Source organism: Phycodurus eques, chromosome 17 (assembly GCF_024500275.1).
Source record: "Phycodurus eques isolate BA_2022a chromosome 17, UOR_Pequ_1.1, whole genome shotgun sequence".
Taxonomy (NCBI): domain Eukaryota; kingdom Metazoa; phylum Chordata; class Actinopteri; order Syngnathiformes; family Syngnathidae; genus Phycodurus; species Phycodurus eques.
This window is the reverse complement of record NC_084541.1, coordinates 14,548,851-14,563,965: the sequence shown is the minus strand read 5'-3', so window position 1 is coordinate 14,563,965 and position 15,115 is coordinate 14,548,851. Positions and strand designations below refer to the sequence as shown.

General features: G+C 42.8%; 1 protein-coding gene across 1 annotated transcript in view; it reads left to right on the top strand.

The window, feature by feature from the left end:
• Window positions 1-15,115, top strand: part of LOC133415662 (unconventional myosin-VIIa-like) — a 31,015-nt gene that overhangs the window by 7,222 nt on the left and 8,678 nt on the right. Inside the window, exons 6-31 of the mRNA XM_061701885.1 lie at window positions 579-763; window positions 1,347-1,468; window positions 1,646-1,788; window positions 2,597-2,710; window positions 2,812-2,965; window positions 3,564-3,640; window positions 3,724-3,843; window positions 4,315-4,460; window positions 5,378-5,588; window positions 5,670-5,805; window positions 5,974-6,080; window positions 7,782-7,919; window positions 8,336-8,494; window positions 8,569-8,661; window positions 9,625-9,719; window positions 9,797-9,881; window positions 10,762-10,980; window positions 12,147-12,464; window positions 13,000-13,209; window positions 13,294-13,470; window positions 13,558-13,647; window positions 13,755-13,882; window positions 13,966-14,092; window positions 14,296-14,415; window positions 14,520-14,693; window positions 14,819-15,046. Coding sequence (XP_061557869.1) covers window positions 579-763; window positions 1,347-1,468; window positions 1,646-1,788; window positions 2,597-2,710; window positions 2,812-2,965; window positions 3,564-3,640; window positions 3,724-3,843; window positions 4,315-4,460; window positions 5,378-5,588; window positions 5,670-5,805; window positions 5,974-6,080; window positions 7,782-7,919; window positions 8,336-8,494; window positions 8,569-8,661; window positions 9,625-9,719; window positions 9,797-9,881; window positions 10,762-10,980; window positions 12,147-12,464; window positions 13,000-13,209; window positions 13,294-13,470; window positions 13,558-13,647; window positions 13,755-13,882; window positions 13,966-14,092; window positions 14,296-14,415; window positions 14,520-14,693; window positions 14,819-15,046 — 3,876 coding nt within the window. The remainder of the gene's footprint in view (window positions 1-578; window positions 764-1,346; window positions 1,469-1,645; window positions 1,789-2,596; window positions 2,711-2,811; window positions 2,966-3,563; window positions 3,641-3,723; window positions 3,844-4,314; window positions 4,461-5,377; window positions 5,589-5,669; window positions 5,806-5,973; window positions 6,081-7,781; window positions 7,920-8,335; window positions 8,495-8,568; window positions 8,662-9,624; window positions 9,720-9,796; window positions 9,882-10,761; window positions 10,981-12,146; window positions 12,465-12,999; window positions 13,210-13,293; window positions 13,471-13,557; window positions 13,648-13,754; window positions 13,883-13,965; window positions 14,093-14,295; window positions 14,416-14,519; window positions 14,694-14,818; window positions 15,047-15,115) is intronic.

The window sequence follows — 15,115 nt, the reverse complement described above, 5'->3', positions numbered from 1 at the left end:
CGCAAATCGATACGAGTGGAAATGGAAATTGCCATTAATCCATTCCAGCCTTCCCCAAAAGCCAAGGAAAAAAAGTAAGGTATTTTTAATAAGAAAAACAACACTCTATATTAAAAACATACAGTAATGATGTAATTAAATTGAATGTAAATCATTTAACAGTTTTGGGCATATTTTTTGCTTCAATTCAATGGACACTGTGTTGCTCCTTCTGGTGTGCGTACCTTGACCACTTTGGGTCAGTACAATACAGACATTGAGACAGACACGAAGAAGCGTTTTGCAACTATGTCCCTCCGTTCTGTGATTCTACCACTTACAGTATATAGAACAGCAACACGGAAAAATCATCAGTGTACCACTCGGGGGATATTTGCATCCTATCTGGGAATTGTTATAACATATGAACCTGTGTTATAGTTTTAATTCATCTACTTCTTTGTTATTTTCATTTATTGGCATTCACATGCGAAATAACGATTCCACTGGTCCTGGAGTTGACATGTTCTTCCGTTGAAATGAAAAAAAAAAACAAACAAAAAACGGTTGAATTTCCCATCCTGTGGTTGCCTTGGCAGACGTACACCGGTTCAATTCTAGTGGCCGTCAATCCCTACCAGCTGCTGCCCATCTACACTCCCGACCAGATCCGCTTGTACACCAACAAGAAGATAGGCGAGATGCCACCACACATCTTCGCCATCGCTGACAACTGCTACTTCAACATGCAGCGCAACAACAAGGACCAGTGCTGCATCATCAGGTGCGTTTGTCCATCCATGCCACACTTCCGCCGGTGTATAACCTATTGGTCGGCTCTGCTGACCTATATTTACAACCTTTATTCTAATATTTGTTCCATGGAATTGTATTAATTTATTCCCAACGGTCAGTTATTTCCCTTTCATAGCGTTTCTCATGACTGCATTGCTTCAAGTACGTGTAGGTGTATGTCGGATTTTTTTTGTCCAATCAGATTTCAACCTCTGAGTTGCCATGTTAATCTCATCTACCTAAAGGCCTAAAGAATCAGAAGCAAACTGTTTGTTTAACCAATCAGATCCCAAACTCGTCCTCTGATTGCTTGGTCATAGCAAAACTGTTATACCCAAGTTCGACTAGCAAAAATGTTTGTAGTCCCAGGTACCAAATGCACGGCCCACCTCTGCTACAACCCCTAACTTGTGAGTCATTTTAGGCAATGAGGAGCCTTAAGAAAGTCATTTCTGGAAAGCAACGGTAAAGAGCGGGAATTGAGTTAACGATAAGCACGTTAAGTCGGCAAAGCCAACTTAACGTGGACCAAAGTGTGTAGGCTATGGCCTGATATTTGCTCACGGTGGCAGCGGTGAGTCCGGAGCCGGGAAGACCGAGAGCACCAAGCTGATTCTTCAGTTCCTGGCGGCCATCAGCGGTCAGCACTCCTGGATCGAGCAGCAGGTCTTGGAGGCAACACCCATCCTCGAAGGTAAACCCAATTCATCTTACAAGCTATGGAAATATGACAAAGGAGACACATTTTTTATTTATTTTTTTAAATTTAAAACAATTGCCATTGCTGACCACAATTCTGAATAGGAAGTACCTCAAGATCAGAACTGTAATCTCGTTGTCCTTTTTTTTTTTTTTTTTTTTTTGTATTCAGCCTTCGGCAACGCCAAGACCATCCGCAACGACAACTCCAGCCGCTTTGGGAAGTACATCGACATCCACTTCAACAAGCGAGGGGCCATCGAAGGAGCCAAGATAGAACAGTACCTGCTGGAGAAGTCCCGTGTGTGTCGGCAGGTGAGAAAAATCGAACTAGAAATCATTACAGTAATCCCACACACATTTGCAGTACACTATTCCCAAATTGACCTATTTTCGGATTTATTTTGGAACCTATCCTTAGTCGCTGAAAAAAATATTTGCGGCTTTTGTGCTCTTTCTTAAACGCCCTAAAATTCCATGAGTCTTAAAGCCCTGTCTAAATAGTAAAGTAATACAGTTGAGCTAAGAAAGTATGTTGAAGTGATGCATCTTGACTGAGGGACAAGCTTTGTATTGTCGGGCAGGAGCTGAGTTTAGCCTGGGTTGTGACGGCGAGTCTTCACCGCATGTGAAGGATGTATGTTTTTCTAAATAAAATAATCTGTAAGTCATTTATTTTCAAAGGTAATGTTGTGCGACGACTTTGACGTGATATTAAACTGTTTTTGTTTTGGTGTCATAGTTTCTGGTATATTTACGGTTTAAACTCGTGATACGATTACAGTGGTACCTTGACTTACAAGTTTAATTTGTCCTGTGACGGAGCTCACTTTACTTGATTTGCCATTCTCTGCCGCTATCTAGCAGCGATGTAGCTGAACCTTGCGCATACCTCAATTTTGGCTCGCAACACACAGCAAGAAAATCGACCGAGCAACATCTCATAACTGAGCAAAACTGATAAAGTGGCGAACTCGTAAGTAAAATTTCCACTGTATAAACACTTTTAGCAGGGCGTCAATTACTAGCATTTTTTCGCTATTCGCAAAAAGGCTTAGTCCCAATCTATTACTGTTGACTTAAAGAATTGACTGTTGAGTGTTTCTATGTTTTTGGTCTCCAGGCACCAGATGAGAGGAACTACCATATTTTCTACTGCATGTTGAAGGGCATGCTCCCAGAGATGAAGGCCAAGCTGGGCCTGGGTCTGGCTACAGACTACTGCTACCTCACCATGGTAGGCCTTCACCACATTCCCTTACTAATCAATGGCTGCAATCATTTTCATCAAAACATCATCAATTCTGTATTGTTATGAAAAATGATTGGACCTCGCAGGGTCACTGCAGCGAGTGCGACGGTCGCGACGATCTGACCGACTACTCCAGCATCTTGGGGGCCATGAAGGTGCTCATGTTCACCGAGACGGAGACCTGGGAGATCTCCAAGCTGCTGGCCGCCATCTTGCACATGGGGAACCTGAGATTTGAGGGTAAGTCACCAAACTCATAAGCTAACTTTGTTGTTGTTAATGTGAATCTATATTAATTGTAAGAAAGAGAGAAATACATGTAGGCATGATTTATCTACTGCAGTCAGTTGTGATGAATTTGATCAATCTAAGGTGCTTTGAGTTGTTGAGATAAAGTCAAGATTCAGAGCCATTGGGACCAAGTCCAGACCAAGACTTTGAGGAGTTGAAACCAAGTAAATACTTTGAGGAGTTGTGAGTCAAGACGAAGACCTTGAAGACGGGAGGCCAAGTAAAGGCTGTGAAGAGTTGAGACCAAGTCAAGACCAAGACTTGGAGGAGTTGAGAGAAAGTCAAGCCTAAGACTTTAAAAAGTCGGGAGCAAATCACAACTGATATTTTGAGAATTTGAGACTAAGTAAAGCCTAGTAAGAATTGAGATTAAGCCATGACAGACTTTGGGAGGCTGAGACCAAGTTAGGACTTTAAGGAGTCAGCCAAGTCATGAATGTGACTATGAGTGGGTTTCAGATCCAGTCAAACCAAGACTTTGATGAGTTTTTGAGTTACAATTAAGTCTCTTTATTATGTCTTATTTCTTCTCTCCTGTTTCCATCAGCTCGTACATATGACAACTTAGATGCCTGCGTTGTCGTCAGATCACCTGACCTGGTCACCGCTGCTTCCCTCATGGAGGTGTGTCATTTACCAACATAAACAGATGGAATGTTTTAACGATGATGCAGTTTCGATTTCCACTCCCTGGCTATGCTTCCCAGGTGGAGCCCAAGGATGTCATGGTGTGTCTGACCACTCGAACTCTGATCACACGCGGCGAAAGTGTAGCCACACCTCTCAGTGTGGAACAAGGCCTGGATGTTCGGGACGCCTTCGTTAAGGTTTGGATCTTTCATGACAATAAAACACCTAAAGGTGGAAAAAGAACTCACACTCTGGACTTAAGTAGAAGTACCGATACTTGTGTCGATAAAGACTATAGTAAACGTAGACGTCCTGATTCCCCTCTTACTGCAGTCCCTATTTCTTCCGCCTCAAGATCTCAACCATGGTTGACTTTACCGCTCTCTATTTACATCTTTTTGACATTGTGTCGTCATCCTCGTAGGTTGAAAAAAGTAACGGGGCTAATTTGACAAAATAAGGAGTAGAAGGTACAGAGTCATCTCTCAAGAGAGTAAAAGTAAAAAGTCATCAGAAAAATACATACTCATTTAAAGTAAGGATACCTGAATATTTGACTTAACTTCAGTAACAAAGTATTTGTACTTTATTACTTACCACCACTGAAAATATCACCGCACTGTTTGGACGATTTGAACTCTCCTCAGTACTCTATTTTTGGCTTTTAGGGTATTTACGGCAGATTGTTTGTGTGGATCGTGGACAAGATCAACGCTGCCATATACAGACCGCCGTCCTGTGATGACAGTAACATCATGCGTCGGTCCATCGGCTTGTTGGACATCTTTGGATTCGAGAACTTCATCGTTAACAGGTTGGCTTTACTGGTAGAAGTGTTTTTTTGTTTGTTTTTTATCACAGATGTGACACTTTGAGGTGTTAAGTCCAAGTTAAGACCTTAGGAGTCAATGCTGAATCATGGCTTTAAGGAGGCGAGACCAAGTAAAGACTTCGTGGAGTTCAACATCAATATTCTTTCAGCCATGAGATCTAGTCAAGAGCAAGACTTTGAAGAGTTGAAAACAAGTCAAGACCAAGATGTTTAAGGAGTAGAGACCAAGATTTTGAGGAATTGAGACCTAGTCAAAAACAGCACTTTGAGGTCCTAAGTCCAAATTAAGACAAATACTTTGGGGAGTCAAGACTGACTCATGAGCAAGACTTTGAAGAGTCAAGACTGAGTCACGACCAAGACTTTGAGGAGTCAAGATCAAGACAAGACTTTGTGGAGGTGAGCCCGAGTCAAGGCCAAGGTCGAAACCATTGTGACGAAGTCAACACCAAAACTTTGAATAATAGAGACCAACTCAAGAACAATACTTTAGGGATGAAGTCCAAGGTAAGACCTTGAGAACAAGACTTTGTGGAGTTAAGATCAAGTCAATACCAAGACCATGACATGACGAAACCTTGTCGACAGCCAGACTTTGAAAAGTTGAGAACGAGTCAAGAGAAAGACTTTTAAGAGTATAAACAAAGACTTTGAGGAATTGAGACGAAGTCAAGAACAACATTTTAAGGAGTTGAGATCAAAGAAAGACTTTGAAGAATTGAGATAAACTAAGACTTTGAGGAGTTGAAAGTACGACAAGACCAAGACTTTTTGGAGTGAAGACATAGGACAAACCAAGTCCAAGGCAGATTGAGACCAAATGAAGACCAGGTTAAGGCTTGTGTGACTGAGCGGAGTTGAGGTTTGGTTCTCCTTTTACCTGATTTTTTTCACCATAGTTTTGAGCAGCTGTGCATCAACTTCGCCAACGAGAACCTGCAGCAGTTCTTCGTGCGGCACGTCTTCAAGCTGGAGCAGGAAGAGTACAACTTGGAAGACATCAGCTGGCAGCACATCGAATTCACCGACAACCAGGACGCGCTGGACATGATCGCCAACAAACCCATGAACATCATCTCCCTCATTGACGAGGAGAGCAAGTTCCCCAAGGTACGACGCCAGGCAGGAAAAAAATGTTTGATCCAATATATAGAAATCACAGTTCATTGAAGTTTCTTCGTCCCCTGCCAGGGAACTGATGCCACCATGTTGTACAAGCTCAACTCACAGCACAAACTCAACTCCAACTACATCCCGCCGAAAAACAGCTACGCGAGCCAATTTGGTATCCAACACTTTGCTGGTGTGGTGCACTACGAGACCAGAGGTTAGTTCAGTCTTGTTAAGGTCATTGTTTTGTTATAATACTTGAGATCTCAATGTGAGCCAAAAATTAGCAATATCTGTCATTGCATAGCGGTGGTTCTGTAGCCAATATACTATAATGGGACAACTTTGGAGCCATTTTTGTTGTTGTCCGTCCTCCCTCTTGAAGGCTTCCTGGAAAAAAACCGTGACAGCCTCCACACGGACATCATCCAGCTCGTCCACTCATCTAAGAACAAGTTCATCAAGCAGATCTTCCAGGCAGACGTGGCCATGGTGAGAACAAAGGCCCTGTTGCCAGCGAGATTTCTCACCACTTCTTTTTTCCCCCACTTTTGAGTTTTAAGCTGTTGCTGTAAAGCAGGGGTCCTCAGTTGAGAGTCATAGAGGGCCCAAAGGTTGCGCATGTTAAAATAAGCCCTGTATATACCGGATCTGTGACCCTCCACCTTTTTTTTTTTTTTTTTTTTTTGTATTTCCAAAATAACACTGACAAATAAAGTGTTTAAAAAAATAATAAGACTGGATGGAGTAAACACCCCAAAGGTTGCACAGAGTAAAATAAGACTTACCAGAAATCCTGTACAATTTGTGCAGGTTAAACTAAGACTACCGAACCATAATGCCCTAAAAGTTACTCAAGTTAAAATAAGACTACCATAATTTCATAAAAGCACTGCAGGTTGAAGTAAAACAAAGTGAATTTCCCAAAAGCCCATCCATCCTTCCATCCATCCATTCTCTGTACCTCTTACGTTAAAATAAGACTTTCGTCAATACACCAAAATGTGTGCAGATTAAAATAAGGCTACCATAAGTACTATAAAAGTTGTGCAGTTAAGAATAAGACTACCAGAAGTCCCCCAAATTTGTGCAGGTTAAAATAATGCAACCATAATAAATCCATCAACGTTGCGCAGGTGACAATAAGACTTAACTAGAAATACCATATCAAAAATTGTGATTATTATAAAAGGACTACTATAAATCTGCCATAAATTGCACTGGTTAAAATAATACTTAATATAAATCCCCCAAAAGTTGCACAGGTTAAGATTAAAGTACTGTAAATCTCCCAAAGGTTGCAGAAGCTAACATGACTTCACATAAATCCCCCAAAAGTTGCAACAGACAAAATAAGGCATACTGAAAATTCCCTAAAATTTTAAGCCCCCAAAAGTTGCCCATGTTAAAATCAAACGACGATAAATCCCTGAAGGTTGCGCAGGTTAAAATAAGACTACTTTAAATCGCCCCAAAGTTGCAAAGGTTAACAATAAAACTACTGTTAATCTCCCAAAAGTTGGACATCAATTGAGACTTTTGGTCCAAAATCATATAACAAGATGCCTTTACTATAAGGAGCCACAGCGAGCTCCTTAAATAAAGGCATGTGGGTCCAGATCTAGACCAGATCCACCAATTGAGGACCCCTGCTGTAATATTTCGAGTTACTTTTTGCTTCCCTTCAGCTTTTCTTTTTGTTGTTGTTGTTGTTGTTGCTAATGCCACCGTACCCTTCCTCCATCAATCTGCTGTCTCTTCACTCTTTGCCATCAGTTTCTCTGTGGCTATCAGCAGCCCAGCACGCCTGCTCCCAAGGTAACCTCGGCTCTCTAGTGCCTGTTTGCTCCCCCTTTAAGAAAGTCCCATGATCCTTACTGAAGTCTCCCGCAGAGTAGCGCCCCCTTCGTTCTTTCACAGACGCGTGCCGGATGTCGGTGTTGATTTTTTATTTTTTTTTTGCATGGAAATGATCAAAGAATCGTGCACTCTCTCTGACAGACCACTGATAGACCCAAACTAGACATTTTTATTCGACATAAGCTCTCAGAGGTGTTGCTGTTTCTTGTGTTGTGAGTCGTAGTGTGTTTCTACAGTCGATGTGTGTTCTTGTTTTGCGCAACAAGCACACAGACCAACGTTTGGATTCACTGGAAAACTGCTCAGTGTTGTTATGTGTCTGTTCCTACGCAGGGTGTGGAGACCAGAAAGCGCTCGCCGACGCTGAGCAGCCAGTTCAAGCGTTCGCTGGAGATGCTGATGCGCACGCTCAGCGTATGTCAGCCCTTCTTCGTCCGCTGCATCAAACCCAATGAGCTCAAGAAACCCATGGTGAGTTAAGCAAGCCTTCCATTCAACTGTCCAATTAAAAAGTATGTACAGCTCTTTCTGTGACCACGCTCAAAACAATGTCAAATCATCTTTCCCCACTCAAGTGAAAGGAAATGCTGTTAATCCATTCCAGCCCCCACAGAAAAAAAAAAAAAAAAATGTAACTTTTTTTTTTAAATCAGAAAAATATCACTCGACTCAATTGGTTAAAAAAATCGTTTTCGAGTGGGGAAGTAAAACTAAACAACTGAGATAATGTGGTTGCACAAGTGTGCACACCCTTTTAGAACTGGGGATATGGCTGTGTTTAGTATTAATTGATTCCAAATGAACCAAAAGCCTACTAGAAGCTGAACTTTATCTGTGAAAACATTTTTACTTTTTAACGTTTGTTCTGCACTCTGCGTGTCTTCCAGCTGTTCGACAGAGAGCTGTGCATCCGTCAGCTGCGCTACTCTGGCATGATGGAGACCATCCGGATCAGACGGGCCGGCTATCCCATCCGATATTCCTTCGGCGAGTTTGTGGATCGTTATCGAGTCCTCTTGCCCGGCGTCAAACCTGCCCACGTACAAGTGAATAATGCCAAATGTTGTCATGCGTACACAGCTTTTTGAGGGGGAATGAGCCTGATTGTTTTTCCATCCAGGAGAACCTGCGAGGAACTTGTCAGCAGATAGTCCTGGCCAGACTGGGAAAACACGGAGACTGGCAGATCGGAAAAACCAAGATTTTCCTCAAGGTGCGAACCTGAATTTTATAGCATCAATCAGGTAGAGGCATTGAGACATGGGTTCTTTGTCAATGTCGGTGAAAAATTGGGGTTTTTTTGGCGGGGGGGGGGGGGGGGGGGGGGGGGGGGCGTATACATGAAAATTCCCACATATAACATGCAAAATAAAAATAAAAAAATCACATCTTGGGATTTTAGTTTTTTACTGAAAACCAACAAAATTAAAATTTCTTGGTTTCCGATAAAAAGTTCCATATTTTTGGGAGTCTTTTTATGCTTTTATATAAAAAAACGACAACAATGACTTCCTATGTTTCTAATAAAAAAGCTTCAACTTTGTAGCATTTTGGCCTTTTTGATTTCATCTGGGAAATTTCTTTGTTTTTCCCAATAAAACAACACTTTGGGGAGTGTGTTTTTTTTTTTTTTTATTGTCCAAAAACATCAAAAATGACTATTTTTTTGTATTTTTGAGTAAAAAAGAAAAAAAGAAGCTCTAATTTTAGGAGTGTTTTCAACAAATATTTTCTTAGTTTCTTTCTTTTCAATAAAAAGCTCAAACATTGTTTCGGAGAAAAATGACATCTTTGGAGTATTTTGTCGTTTTATCCCAAAAAAAGCAAAAAGGAATTTGTATTTCTGATTTTAAAAAAAAATTTTTTTTAAATGTCAGAAAATATTTGCTGAAAACACTCCCCGTTTTCAGCAAATATTTTCTGTTTTCAATAAGGATCTCCAAGTTTGTGTGTTTTTGTTATTATTTAAACAACATAAAATGTTTTCCTTTTCCTATTAAAAAAAAAAGATGCCAAAAATATTTGTTTTGTTTTAACAGCAAAATAACTTGTCTTAGTGTTTCTGATAAAAGGCTAAAAAAATAAAATAAAAAAAAGCCCCAAAAATGATTTGTGTTTCCAAGCGATTGCCAGCTTTTTTGATGGTTTGACGTGATCACTTCCTTTTTCCCATCAGGATCACCACGACATGCAGCTGGAGATTGAGCGGGACAAGGGCATCACCGACAAGGTCATCCTCATCCAGAAGGCGGTGCGTGGACTTAAGCAGAGGTTAGGAATATTCCGGAAATGCCCTCTCTTCTTATTCCACTTCAACATTCTAATCTTTTTTGCGCCCCATCTACCAGGACCACCTTCCTCCGACTGAGGAGTGCTGTAACCGTCCTCCAGAAGCTTTGGCGAGGTTATCGCTGCAGGAAGAACTACAAAATTGTATGTCAGATAAACGATGAATCAGCATTTTTTTTTTTTTCCCGGAACACAAACACAGGAGGCTGTTAAATCTGTTTTGATTTTTTGGATTTTGAACAAAAATCGATGCTGAAGTTGTGTAGCTCCCTTGAACATGAACATAGAAGCGCACAACATTGTGGAGTGATCATGTTAGAGTCTACAGGAATGCTAATCGCCCTTAAGTACCCTACCTAATGTAAGATTATCTTTGACACTGCGCAGGTAACAAGTCTAGTTGGTGGGTAGGTGCTGTTGTTTGTCCTTATATGAGAAGCCTTTGTTAATTAAACTACTATTAACAAAGAAGAAATCATGGAAAAGCGTAAGGGAAAAAAAAGATGGCGCTTGAAAGCAAACAGCTCAATTTACCGCTAACAATAAAATGTATCCCTCCCCAGTCACTAGTGCATCAACCCTTTATCTTGATAATTCAACATAAACACACTTGGAAGACGAGCGGGGTTTGCGTCCATAATTGATAATTGATGAATTGGGTGGAAAAAGAGGATGGATGAGGCACTGGAGGCTGATAAAAGGAGGGTTGCGTCTGACTCGGTTTGGTGGACCCTCCTCTCTCTCTCGCGCTTGAGCGAGATGGCAGTTGTAGAAAACGCTTTTTGCACACAGATTTGTTAAGGAAGTAAAGAGGCGGCCAAGGGTATGGCAAACTTTGTCAGAGTGGCGCGCAAGTCTTCAAGAGAGCAGAAGGTGGTAAAGAGTAGACGGTCCATTAACTTTTCTCTGTTTTCTCGTCCGTCCCGCCAGGGTTTTCGATTTTTGGAAGAATTTGGACGTTCCGGGATCCACCCTATCACTCTTCAGTCAGCGCTAATGACACTTCCTTCCTCTCGCCTTCCAGATGCGGCGTGGGTTCCTGCGGCTGCAGGCCGTCTACCGGGCCAGGAAGTACTACACGAGGTACCGCGCCACTCGCCGCCGCGTGGTCCTCATCCAGGCCCGCTGCAGAGGGTTCCTCGTCCGCCAGACGTTCTGGCGGCGTCTCCACGCCGTGTTGACGATCCAGGCCTACACGAGGGGCATGATAGCCAGACGCCTCGGCCAGAGGCTCAGGGCCGAGGTAAAAACACATTATTACGTTTACTACTGCTATTTGTGCCACGTTAGCATGCCCGAAAGACACACTTACTACTGCTGAAGTCACGTCCTGTCCTAAAGCCTTACTGGACTGCAAAACTGACATTTGCTTCAAAAAACATCTAAAATGTCTTCAAGTTTCCAAAAAGAAGCTTACATTTTGGCAGTATTTTTTGTTTTCAATACGAAAAATAAACCACAAAACTGTGCTTTTGATAAAACGCTCATATTTTGTGATTATTTTTCCATTTGTTTTATGAAGAACAACAAAAGTATTTTCCTTCGTGTTTATGACAAAAAGAAGAAGTGTGTCTTTGTTTTTATGTGGAAAAACTAAAAACAATGCCTTTGTGTTTTATGATTTAAAAAAAAAAAAAAATCCCATAAAAAAACGTTTTTCCAGTATAAAGATACACACAAGGTTGTTGTTTTTCTTTTGATACGAAAAACATCTAAGATTTCTCATCTTTACAAAAAAGTGATTGTTTTTTTGTTTTTTTTTTTAAATATTATTGTGCTTCTGAGGGGGGAAAAAAAAGAGTTTCTGATTATTTTTGATCTTATCTGGAAAACAACAACAAAGCCTTGTTGCCAATCATAAGCTCAACATTTCACCAGTTTCTTTGCTTTCATCCCAACAACAACACATTTTCAGGTTTTTCTTCATGTTCATGATTAAAATGTTAAAATGTTGCTATGCTGTGATGTATTAACCAACGTTACACTTGATTTAATTGTTTGCCTATCAGCTCCACGACATCGTTCCTCAAAATTAATTTTCGAATTGAAGCATGCAGTATTTCTTGCCTTTCTTCCCTGTGATTCTTGCATGAATCTTGGTGTGTCACCACAGGACCTTATTTTCTACCTTTTTATTTTTATTATACAGACAATTTTGTATGTGAGCTTAAAATGTGTTTATTTTGCCTCTTTGTTTCACGTTGTCATATCAAAGACTCAATAAATATGATGTACTTTTTTAACCGTGGGTTAAATGTCAGTTTATTATTGAGTCGATCATGAGGAGCTTTTTGGATAATCGTACCGAGAACGGCGGCGGTTTCCCGTTCCGATGCGACGAGGAAGTCACAGAGGGTTGAGTTTGGCGAGTTCCTCATATTGAGAATAGTTTCAACCCTCACCGCACAGCTGCTGCATCGCCTGGACGCCGAGCGCCAGCGTCTGGCCGAGGAGGAGCGGCTCTGCAACCAGATGACGGCGAGGCGCGCCAAGGCCGAGGCGGACCGGAAGCACCAGGAACGCCTGGTCCAGCTGGCCCAGCAGCAGAAGGAGCGTGAGCGCGAGGAGCGGGAGGAAGCGCGCAGGAAGAAGGAGTTGCTGGAGCAGATGGAAAGGGAGCGCGAGCAGCCGGTGGACCACTCGGACATGGTGGACCGCATGTTCGGGTTCCTGGGGAACCCCGGACCGCTGCCTAACCAGGACGGACAAGCCCCCGCTGGCTTTGAGGTATGCGCTCGGGATCGTCTCCTGTCTGCACACTCGCCGCACACTTTATTACAGTAGTCCTACACCTGCACAATATAATGACAGCTAGTCAGTTAGTTACAGTAGTTGGTAGGTGGTTTCTCAGGTGATTGATTAGTTGGTTGGCTGGTTGTTTGGTTGGGTGGTGGTAGGTTGGGTTGGTTAGTGAGTCACTTGAATGGTTATTAGCTGGTTTGTTTTTTAGTCAGGTGCTTAGTTGGTCAGTACATTAGTTGGTTAGTAGGTGTTTGTTGTTAGGTTATTAGTTGGTTGATTAGTTGATTGGCTGCATCATTGCTTGGTTGTTTTGTTTGTTAGTAATGACTTGATTGGTTTTTGGATGCTAGGTTTTAGCCACTGTTGGTAAGGGAAGGGAAAAAGAATAAGAAGAATAAGAAGAAGAAACCATAAAATGTCAGTGACTATCAGGATAAAGGTGCTCGTGGAATTATTTTTTCACAGATGTACCAACTGTTGCAATTTCTTTGAAAACCTCTTCTTGTGTCCCTCTGCTCAGGACTTGGTGAACGTGCCCCGTGGTGAGGAGGCCGAGGTGGAGGTGGTGAATGAGGCTCTGCCCTTACCCGATGATGAAGATGAGGATCTGTCCGAGTACAAGTTCTCAAAGTTCGCAGCCACATACTTCCAAGGCGTCTCCACCTACACATACATCAAACGACCGCTGAAGCAGCCATTGCTCTTTCACGAGGATGAAGGAGACCAGCTGGTGAGACTGAAGTTGGACACGATCCAAAAGGCACACAAGAGAAAATGTAACTTCCCTCGTGTCCTGTCCTGTCCTCTCCCCCAGGCCGCGTTAGCCGTGTGGATCACTGTGCTGCGGTTCATGGGTGACATGCCTGAGCCCAAATGCCAACTGGTCCTCAATGACGGCAGTGAAAAGATCCCCGTCATGACCAAGATCTACGAAACCCTCGGCAAGAGGACCTACAAGAGGGAGCTGCAGGAGTTGCAGTTGGACGCAGAGGTGAGGGAGTGACATGTAGTCCAACAAGTCAAAGTAGTTGCTGTTACATTTTTGTTGTTGTTGTTGTTGTTGTTGTTGTAACTACAGAACAGCTCCATCGAAAGTCAGAAGAGAAACAGTGTTCGACATAAGCTTGTGTCTCTCACCCTGAAGAGGAAGTCCAAGATCACTGAAGAGGTGTGGACAGTATACAGGATTGTGTCCAGAAAGTACAATTACAGCCACAGATGCTTAACAAATTTGACATCCAAGAATGAATGGTTGTCGGTTCTTCAATGTCGCAGGTGACCAGGCGGTTGACTGAGGGGGACTACGGCCTCCAGGGGAACAGCATGCTGGAGGACCGACCTACCTCCAACCTGGAGAAACTTCACTTCATCATCGGAAACGGCATCCTCAGACCTGCCCTCAGGTGACCACTCTCCTCAGATGACTGAGATGCCATAAATATTAAGGGTCCCGTTTAATCTGTTTCAATCTGGATTTGTTCCCCAGGGATGAGATCTACTGTCAAATCTGCAAGCAGCTCTCTCAGAATCCGTCCAAGAGCAGCCATGCCCGTGGATGGATCCTCTTGTCACTCTGTGTCGGCTGCTTTGCACCCTCAGAGAAGTTTGTCAAGGTAAGACATGCTAACAAAAAAAACAATGGTCGGGAGAAACTGGAAGTTTAAAATAGTAATTAATTGCTTTGGTCTATTCACCAACATCAGTCTTTAATCAGATATGGGTTCCCAAGCCGACTCCTTCTGGACTAAGCTACTCCCGTCGTGATCATTTTTAGTAGCTAAAAGCTTCAACAAACCTTCTATTTGCACATTGTCAGTATTTGCGGACATTCCTGGTCAACGGCCCACCCGGTTATGCGCCATATTGCGAGGAAAGACTGCGGAGGACATTCGTCAACCGCACACGAACGCAGCCCCCGTCTTGGTTGGAGTTACAGGTAACTGAAGAAGTAGACAAGCCTGGCAAGCCTAAAAAGCAAATACAAGTTTGTTTGATGGTTTATGTTTTGTTCAAATATCTGAGTCTTTCTTCATCCTGCAGGCTACAAAATCAAAGAAGCCCATCATGCTGCCAGTTACGTTTATGGATGGAACCACCAAGACTCTCCTGGCGGACTCTGCCACCACCGCCAGTGAGCTTTGCAACGCTCTGGCAGACAAGATCAACCTCACAGATCGCTTCGGTTTCTCGTTGTACATCGCTCTCTTTGACAAGGTACATCACTTACTTTGACAACTTGAGACAAACCAATGAAAAATGCTGGGAATCGAATGACAGTAAAGATGATGATGAAGGCTTGAAATCAGTACTAAAAGAAGCTCGTTAATCTGTCGAGCCAGGTGTCATCATTGGGCAGCAGCAGCGACCATGTTATGGACGCCGTCTCCCAGTGTGAGCAGTATGCCAAGGAACAGGGCGCCCAGGAGCGCAACGCTCCGTGGAGGCTGTTTTTCAGGAAGGAGATCTTCACTCCGTGGCACGACCCCGCCAACGACTACGTGGCCACAAATCTGATTTATCAGCAGATCGTGCGAGGGGTGAAGTTTGGAGAGTACCGCTGCGAGAGGGTGAGCGACTATAGGCCTCGTCTACAACATCTGGCTCTTGCCTTAATCTGGTTCTCAACCTTCAGAACT